This window comes from Tachyglossus aculeatus, chromosome 2 (genome assembly GCF_015852505.1).
Source record: "Tachyglossus aculeatus isolate mTacAcu1 chromosome 2, mTacAcu1.pri, whole genome shotgun sequence".
Classification (NCBI taxonomy): Eukaryota; Metazoa; Chordata; class Mammalia; order Monotremata; family Tachyglossidae; genus Tachyglossus; species Tachyglossus aculeatus.
In genome coordinates this window covers 136461732-136471812 of record NC_052067.1, presented here as the reverse complement: position 1 = coordinate 136471812, position 10081 = coordinate 136461732, and the positions used below count along the sequence as shown (strand labels likewise).

General features: G+C 46.9%; 1 protein-coding gene across 1 annotated transcript; it reads left to right on the top strand.

The window, feature by feature from the left end:
- The first annotated feature begins 8095 nt into the window (after positions 1 to 8095).
- Positions 8096 to 9052, top strand: LOC119943307 (olfactory receptor 52K1-like). Its single transcript, XM_038764155.1, has one exon. The coding sequence runs from the start codon at positions 8096 to 8098 to the stop codon at positions 9050 to 9052; it is 957 nt and encodes a 318-aa protein (XP_038620083.1).
- Positions 9053 to 10081: the final 1029 nt, after the last annotated feature.

Here is a 10081-nt window from a genome sequence, read left to right as displayed (position 1 = left end):
TTTCCCCTGTGATATCACAGTAATGATCTGCAATGTCACCTAAAACACCTGTGTAATTACATCCATTACCTGAGATATCACATATGTACCCTGCAATATCACATCTTTCAGTCACCTATACGGATGCAATGTCAACACAGAAACATAATGCCCAGTCTCAGGGAACTCATTGGCACATGGTCTCGACAGAATTCAAAGTTCAGAGAGTCTGTTCCTTCTCCACCCCCCCACCCACCCCCACCTCAGTTCCCCTGCCCACCTCATAGACACCTGTCGGGTTCCCTGCAATGATCATTTGCCCAGCAGCCTACCCAGTAATCTCCAGAAAGGAGCCTGGATTCAGACAGTAGTGGCCTCTAACCACAAGCTCAGGGAACATTTTACAAGGATCTGACAGTTCACAACTGAGCAGCAGCTCACCACATCCCTGGCTCCTTCATGGAAACAACAGCTTCCATCGACCTGAGCACTGGTCGATAGCCAGTCAATAGCCCCACTGTGTGGCTCAGGGTCCAGGTGGTTGAGTGAGGCAGCTTAAGGGGGACAGTATCTGATGATTCTGCAAAGGGCCAATACCCATAGAAAGTTGCCACCAAGCTGCCAATTCTGCTCCATTACCAGTCAGGACAACTGCAGCAGGAGGGATTTCAGTGGGAGGGGGCTGCTTGACTGGGGCCATGTTAGCGAGGGAAGTTGTGTTAACTTGTACTTCCCAAGTGCTTAGTACAGTGCTCTGCACACAGTAAGTGCTCAATAAATATGATTGGTTGATTGATTGTGGAGTCTCCTTGTGGGGACCATGTTAGCGAGGGAAGTTGTGGATTCTCCTTGTGGAATCTTCTACAGGAAACTCCCATCTGGTTAGGCTGGTTGTTCTGCAAGTCATTGAAGGGAGGAGACGGATGAGACAACCGCAAGGAATCTCAGCCTGGCCCAGAGATCAGTGATGAGGGGGGTGAAATTCCCCAGGGAATGCACAGCTGTTATTCATCTGCCCGGTCTCCATTGCCCCTCATCTACCCCTTGCCAGGGCTAAGCACTTCTCTCTGAGTGCCCTGTGGGATGAGAGACCTTGCCAGAGCCCTGGAAGCATTGGTCTCAAAGGAGCTGCCTACATTATAAAGATCCTTCACACCAGCCCCTGCCCTGTGCCTGGCTGATACACACAATGTGAACCTGTTCCCAGTAGAACGTTCTCCAGTAAGTGCTTGGGGCTGAGGATGGGGATGGGACTTGGACAAAGGGGAACCGGTCCTCCACATGGCTGCTGGGTGGGCTTAGGGAACTTGAGGTAAGGCTTGAGGTGCAGTTTATTCATGCTCAGACTATTGTAGGTAATGTTTTGCATAGTGCCACATATGCCACCAAACAAGAGCCCAAAGAGATCCTGTGACATGGGGGGAATCACTAATTTTGGTCAGATCAATCAATCCGTAAAAACATAAATGCTATTTAGTGAGCATGAGCATTTACTATGTACAGAGCACATAGTGCAGAGTGCTTTGGAGAGTACAAGACAATAGAGTGAATAGACATAGTCTCCATCTTCAAGAAATGGCATAGTATAAGGTTCTGTGCATACGAGTTATAGGGCTGGGGGTGGGGTGAGTTAAAAAGTGTTTAAGAAGCACAGACCCAAGGGTATAGCTGATCCATGCTGAGAAAGGCAAATAGGGTAGGGAGATGAGAGGCAGTCAGAGAAGGATTCTGAAAGGAGATGTGATTGTAGTAGCACTTTAAAGACGGGGAGAGGGATGATCTGGTGGGTATGAAGAGGGAAGGAGTTCCAGGCCGAATGGAAGGTGTGAACAACAGGAGGAGATCCAGGTACAGTGCACAATTTGGTATTGGTAAAGTGAAGGGTGTGCTGGGTTGTGGTGAGATCTGAGAGAAGCTTAGGAGAAAGGGGAGAGCTGATTGAATGCCTTAAGTCCAACGGTGTGGAATCTGTGTTTGATGCAGAGTTGCATAGTTTACCATTGGAGGTTTACGAGTAGTGGAAAGATATGTGCAGAATTAGTTTTTATAAAAATGATACTGACAGTAAAGTGAAATATAGTGCAGAGTGGGGAGAGAATAGAGGCAGAGGGGTCAGCTATGAGGATGATGTAGTGGTCAAGGAATAGTGCTTAGATCATCATAGTAGCAGATTGGATGGAGAGGAAGAGATGGATTTTAGAGATACTGTGAAGGCAGAAGCAATTTGGTCATATCCTGAATATATGTGTTGAATGAGAGAGACGAGTTGAGGATGATGCCAAGGTTATGGCTTTGTGAGAGAGGGAGGATTGTGGTCTTGACTACACTGATGGGAAACGCTGACAAGGGGATGGTTGGGGCTGGAAGATGAGGAGTTTTGTTTTGGACATGTCAAGTTTTAGGTGTCTGAGGGACAACAAATACCATCATCATAATCATAAAACTAGAGATGTACTGAAGCCAGGAGGAAATGCAAGAATGTAGAGAAGGAGAGAGGTTTGGGCTGGAAAGAAAGATTGGGGAATCATCTCCATAAACATGAGAGTTGAAGCCATGAGAGTGAATTAGTTCTCCAAGGGGGTGGGTGAAAATGGAGAATAGACAGGGACCCAGAACTGACCTTTGAGGGATCCCTATGGTTAGGGAGGGGGAGGCAGAGCATGAACTGGTAAAAGAGAATGTTGGAGGGGTCAGGGAGATAGAAAGAATCATTCATTCATTCATTCACTCAATCGTATTTATTGAGTGCTTACTGTGTGCAGAGCACTGTAATAAGCATTTGGGAAGCACAAGTTGGCAACATATTGAGACGGTCCCTACCCAACAACTGGCTCACAGTCTAGAAGGGGGAGACAGACAACAAAACAAAACACTGGACAGGTGTCAAGTCATCAGAATAAATAGAAGTAAAGCTAGATGCACATCATTAACAAAATAAATAGAATAGTAAATATGTACAAGTAAAATAAATAGAGTAATAAATCTGTACAAACATATATACAGATGCTGTGGGGAGGGGAAGAAGGTAAGGTGGGGGGGATGGGGAGGGGGAGAGGAAAGAGGGGTCAGTCTGGGAAGGCCTCCTGGAGGAGGTGAGCTCTCAGTAGGGCTTTGAAGGGAGGAAGAGAGCTAGCTTGGCAGATGTGAGGAGGGAGGGCATTCCAGGCCAGGGGGAGACGTGGGCCAGGGGTCAACGTCAGGATAGGTGAGAATGAGGCACAGTGAGGAGGTTAGTGGCAGAGGAGTGGAGGGTGCAGGATGGGCTGTAGAAGGAAAGTGACAGATTGTATGTGAGGGGTGAACGAGAGAGCAGAGTCAAGGATGACACCAAGGTTGCAGGCTTGTGAGACAGGAAGGATGGTAGTGCCATCTACAGTGAAGGGAAAGTCAGGGAGAGGGCAGGGTTTGGGAGGGAAGATAAGGAGTTCAGTCTTGGACATATTAAGTTTTAGATGGCGGGCAGACATCCAGATGGAGATGTCCTGAAGGCAGGAGGAGACACGAGCCTGAAGGGAGGGAGAGAGAGCAGGGGCAGATATGTAGATTTGGGTGTCATCAGCATAGAGATGATAATTGAAGCCATGGGAGCAAATTAGGTCACCAAGGGAGTGAGTGTAGATTGAGAACAGAAGGGGACCAAGAACTGACCCTTGAGGAACCCCTACAGTAAGGGGATGGGAGGAGGAGGAGGAGCCCGGAAAGGAGACTGAGAATGAATGGCCGGAGAGATGAGGAGAACCAGGAGAGGACAGAGTCTGTGAAGCCAAGTTTGGATAGTGTGTTGAGGAGAAGGGGGTGGTCCACAGTGTCAAAGGCAGCTGAGAGGTCGAGGAGGATTAGGATAGAGTAGGAGTCATTGGATTTGGCTAGCAGGAGGTCATTGGTGACCTTTGAGAGGGCAGTTTCGGTGGAATGTAGGGGATGGAAGCCAGATTGGAGGGGGTCGAGGAGAGAGTTGGCATTGAGGAATTCGAGGCAGTGCTTGTAGATGACTCATTCAAGGAGTTTGGAAAGGAATGGTAGGAGCGAGATAGGGTGATAACTAGAAGGAGAGGTGGGGTCAAGAGAGGGTTTTTTTTAGGATGGGGGAGACATGGGCATGTTTGAAGGCAGAGGGGAAGGAACCAATGGAGAGTGAGTGGTTGAAGATGGAAGTTAAGGAGTGGAGGAGGGAAGGGGAGAGAGATTTCATAAGATGAGAGGGAATCGGGTCAGAAGCACAGGTGACCAGAGTAGCACTTGAGAGGAGGGAGGAGATCTCTTCTGAGGATACTGCTGGGAAGGATGGGAGAGTAGTGGAGAGGGTTGAGAGCAGGGGGGTTGGAGAAGGGGGAGAAGTGACTTTGGGGAGCTCAGACCTGATGGAGTTAATTTTACTAATGAAGTAGGAGGCCAGATCGTTGTGGGTGAGGGAAGGAGGAAGGAGAGGAACAGGGGGCCTGAGAAGGGAGTTAAATGTATGGAAGAGCTGACAGCGATGGAGGGCATGAGTGTCAATAAGGGAGGTGAAATAGTTTTGTCTGGCAGAGGAGAGGGCAGAGTTAAGGCAGGAAAGGATAAACTTGAAGTGAAAGAGGTTGGCATGGTGTTTAGCCTTTCGCCAGCAGCGTTCCGCAGCTCGAGCATAAGAGCGAAGGAGGCGAACAGTGGCAGTGATAAAGGGCTGTGGGTTAGTGGTACGAGAGCGGCAAAGGGAAAGGGGAGTGAGTGAGGCAAGCTGAGTAGAGAACGTAGAGTTGAGAATCGAGATAGTACACTTCAAGTGTGGCCAAGGTTAGATAGTGTTTCCGGTTGAAAGCAGCTGAGAGATTTAAAAGGATTAAGATGGGGTAGGGACCGCTGGATGTGACAAGAAGGAGGTCACTGGTGACTTTAGAGAAGGCTGTTTCTTTGGAGTAGAGGATGCAGAGGTCACATTACAGGGTATCATTTAGAGCACTGAAGGAATGAAAGTGGAGGCAGCAGGTCTGAGCAACTTGCTAGAGGAATTTGGAAAGGAATGGTTTGAGGGAGATGGGATAACTGCAAGATGCCATAGGGATGAAGGAGGGATTATTTCGGATAGGAGATGCATGAGCATTTTAAAAAAGAAGGAACCACTGGAGAATAAGCAAGGGGTTGGAGATAGCAGTCCTAGAAGGAATAAGGAGGTGACAAGTGTTTTAAAAAAGTGTGAGGGAATGGGGTTTGAGGCTCGGGTGAAGGGGGTAGATTTTATGAGGAAATGAGAGATCTCCTTTTTAGAAACTGCTGGGAAGGATGGGAGAGTCCCCTCTAGACTGAATGCTCATTAGGGGCAGGGAAAGTGTTATCTAATTCTGTTGTACTCTCCCAAGCGCTTAGCTCAATGCTCTGCACATAACAAAGGCTCAGTACATATCACTGATTGATTGAGAGTCGAGGAAGTTTGAGGTGGGGAGTGGGTCTGAAGAATACAATGCTGAAGAAGCAGCATGGTTCAGTGGAGAGAGCCCGGGCTTTGGAGTCAGAGGTCATGGGTTCAAATCCAGGCTCCGCCAATTGTCAGCTGTGTGACTTTGGGCAAGTCTCTTAATTTCTCTGTGCCTCAGTTACCTCATCTGTAAAATGGGGATTAAAACTGTGAACCCCCAGTGGTACACCCTGATCACCTTGTAACCTCCCCAGCGCTTAGAACAGTGCTTTGCACATAGTAAGCACTTAACAAATACTATTATTATTATTATTATTATTATTATTATTATTATTATTATCATTATTATTACAATGTGAGATTTGAAAGAGATCACATCTGGTTTTTTTAATTTTACCAATGAACTAGATGGTAAAGTCATTAGGGGCAGGAGATGTGGTTTATATGGGGAACAGGCAATTTAGGAAGGGAGTTAAAAGTCTGAAAAAGTTTGCATGAACAATGGGCATGGGAGTCAATATGAATGGAGCATTATTGTTACTGGGTAGAGGAGATGGAAGAAATTCATGAGACATCTTTAAAGTCTTGATAGATTTCCCAAGTCTTTCTCCAACCTAGGCCCTCCATCTTAGGGTTCCCTTCAATAATCTGAGCTTTTTGGCAGCTCTGACTTTCACTTGGCTGCAGTTCTCTGCTGTGGACAGGTAAAATGGGTTACTGCAAAGCTGTGGAGGGGAGCCCTGTCCTGTCTTGCCTCTGAAAGGGAGAATCAGAACAAGAGCTGAGGGAAGCCTAGTTCCCTTTTGAGGCTGTGGTCACTTCTTCCTGGAGTCAAACTCATGAAATCTGCAAAAGCTATCATGTATGAGCTGCACTGGACAGCACCCAGGTGGCACTGGGCATCAGTTCTGTGCATTGCGAATGTTTCATAGGGAACCTCCCTTTAGCTAATGAGGTCACTGTTACCCATATATCCATAGAAGCAGCAAACCAAAAAGAGTTTTACAATTCCATTCTCCAGGTTATGCTCAATGGACAGAGCAAGTGTCCAGCTATGAGCATCAGGTAAACCTTAGGATTGCGTTTGAGGGCCAAGAGCCTGCATTAGGGAAGGGAGTAAAGGGAATAATTTACAGAATCAGCAAATTGATAAGAATGCCAGAGGAGCAAGTGAGAGTGTAGAACATTGGAAACGGGTGTCAAATGTTTTTGAGTTTTCCAGTAACTGTCTGGAAACATTCCCAGGGTATCAGAAGCCTGGTAGTCTTGACTATTTATCCCATCAGCCACTGTCTTTCCAATGGCAGGGAAATCTAAGAGTCTAGCCCTGGGGTTGGCAAGGAAAACTGTGTTTCCTCTGTCCTTTATCAACTCTGATTGCATATAACTTGTTAAGCAGCAAATGTTAGGTGAGTTGGACCCTGTTCTTTGTTTCACATCTCTCTCTGGAAAGGCTGAAAGTTTTTGTCTGAACCAATGCAAACAGAGTTTTCCCAGTGCTTGCAACCCTGAGGGTGTGTCTCATTGGTTCTGCATGATTGACTGAGAGCCTGTCTCTGTCTGGTTAGCTCTGTCTGGTCAGCTCTGCCTGGTCAGCTCTTTCTGGTTATCTCTTTCTAGTCATCTATGTCCACTGTGTTCTGTCTGGTCATCTCTGTCTTCTCTGTCCAGTCAGCTCTGTCCTGTCAGCTCTGTCTGATCACCTCTGTCTGCTCAGTTCTGTCCCGTCATCTCTGTCTGCTTAGCTCTGTCTGGTCAGCTCTAAATAGTCAGCAGCTCTGTCCTTTTAGCTTTGTCTGTTCATCTTTATATGGTCTGCTCTGCCCAGTCATGTCTGTCTGATCACCTCCATCTAGTCCACTCTGTTTGGTCAACTCTATCTGGCCAACACTGCCTCTGTCCCAGGGGTCTCATTCCTTCAAGGTACCTGCACTTCCTGAAGGGCAGTCGTCAGGGAGTGGACTGAAGTGAGAGGGCTGAGGGTGGAAAATAAACTCTGGAATGACACACTGGATCTAGCCAGTCCAGGAGTCTGTCTCCCACCACAGACTCAGGTTTCTTGGAAGAAATATGCAATTATTTCTTTCCCAGTCCTCACGGTTACTGACAGACCACCCAACATCCCTAACATTTCTCATATGTACTTCAAACTTTCCTCTAATAACCTATCCATGGATCACTCACCCAAGTCTTTATACAATTTTCTGCAAATGGCTGAAACTGTCAACCTGCTCAACTTCCCATGGACATGAATTTCACCCTCTTTGTGAAGTATGTGCCTTCATTTGCTGTTAGATGGCACTCCCCACCAGTTCTGGGGTGAATCTGTCAGCCACTGCCCAGAGGCAGCAATATAATGACAGTAGCAATAAGAGGACTTTGCTGTGAATATAGTTTGGATGTACCGTAACAGAGATGGAAAAGCTGATTTTCCCTGGAACTCTCGCTGGTCATGTTGTGTTATATTATTCCAACACCTGGCTAAAGTACTGTGGGCAGGGAACATGTCTACCAACTCTGTTATATTGTATTCTCCCACATTCTTAGTGCAGGACTCTGCACTTAATAAATATGATTAGTTGATTGATTGATATAGGACTAAACAGTGTTTAAAATGGTCCAGATCTGTCTCCTGATGGCTAATGGCTTTACCTTTTCTTCTGTTGCCATACACAGAGCAGGATCCAGTTGTATGTTCTGAAGCTGAGATCAAGGAGACATTACATGGCCAACAACATCACAGGACAGCACCTTTCCTCCTTCTTCCTCACTGGCATTCCTGGGCTGGAAGAGTTTCATCACTGGCTCAGCATTCCTGTCTTCCTCCTGTACAGCCTGTCATTGCTGGGGAACTGCCTCATCATTCTCATCATCAGGCTGGAGTCGAGCCTCCACCAGCCCATGTACTTCTTCCTGTGCATGCTGGCATTCAATGACTTGGCTCTCTCCTCTTCCCCAGCTCCCAAGATGCTCAGCATCTTCTGGCTGGATGACCATGACATCGGCTTTGATGCCTGCTTGGTCCAGCTATACTTCATTCACACCTTCTCCATTACTGAGTCGGCCCTCCTAGTGGCCATGGCCTTTGACCGTTATGTGGCCATCTGCCAACCACTGCGCTACACCACCATCTTGACTAACAAGGTGGTGGTACTGATGGGCTTGGTGGCGTCTCTCCAGGCAGCCATCCTGGTGTTCCCATGTATTGTCCTTATCAAGCATCTGACCTTCTGCACCAAGAACATCATTCACCACACATACTGTGAGCACATGGCTGTGGTGAAGCTGGCCTGTTCCAATGCAATCATCAACCGTATCTATGGCATCAGTGTGGCTTTTTTGGTAGTGGTGCTAGACATGGGTCTCATCACTATGTCCTATGTCAAGATCCTCCAGGCCGTGTTCCGACTCTCCTCCAAAAAAGCCCAGACCAAAGCATTGGGAACTTGTGCCGCCCATGTCTGTGCCATCCTAATAACTTATGTGCCTGCCCTCTTCAGCTTCCTCACCCACCGCATTGGCAAAAAGGTGTCCCCATCCATCCACATCATCTTTGCCAGCATCTACCTCTTGGTTCCCCCTGCTGTGAACCCTCTGATCTATGGGGCCAAGACAAAGCTGATCCGGGACCGGCTGATTTTCACCTTTTTTTCTAACAAGGAGACAGTCTCCAAACAGTAGATCTCAGGCTTTGTTTTTCCAGGACACCTGGCATTGCTTGACTCCAAACACTGTAACTAAACATGCATGCATATCTTTACAAGGATAGATATTGGTAAGGCCTTCATGTTTATATTGAGCCTCACCTGTGCATTGCTACTTGTGAACTGTTTCTATGTTCCAATCAGGTTTTATTGATATCTCTGTGAAGGTTATATGTTCAGGGCTGCTGCCTCCCTGCTTCTGCTCAGGCTGAATCTAAAGAAGAAGGGGCAAATTCAGGATGCAGAAGGTGGGTACAGAAAAGCCACAAGCTCCATGACAACCAGGGACTGAAAGAGCTGGGTTTGCAAGAGAGGGTGAGGATATTTCCCTAATGAATTTGCACAAGTGAAAGGACAAGCTTCTGTCACTCTGGGAGGAAGTGATTTTGACCAGGCTGATGTGGAAGCTCTCTGCTAGGCCCTGGGACCAGCCTATTAAAAACAAAGTAGATGACCAAATGGTAGAGTGAAGGCCATTTGCACTCAGCCTCCAGACTGATCAATCAATCACTCACTCTAGGTAGCACTTATGCACATCAATCAATTAATTAATCAATGGTATTTATTGAGCACTTACTGTGTGCAGAACTGTACCTAGCATTTGGGTAAGTACAAGTACACAAGGAGCTGAGAGTCTAAGGGGCTGTAAGTGATCACCACTTGTCTCAAAAGGGAACAAAACCAATGAAAAGGAAAGAGTCCTGATGATGTCACTAGGGATAAACCAACCCCAGTTCAAGAGTTCAAACAATAGAAATAGGGCAGGTGAAGTTGTAAAAAAAACTCAGGAAGGGAAGCATCCATTAGGTCACCTGCCAAGGATGTCCACTTTGGAGGAACTGTGAGAAGGCATGTGGAAAGAGAAATATGCAGATGAAAACACAAAGACCCAGCAGAAGCTCAGGAATGGACACATAATTGGAAGGTTTATGAAGCAGTCTCTAGCTCATGTAGCCTTTTAGAATTAGATGGTGGTTTCCATTTGATGCTCTATTTGGTTTTCTGC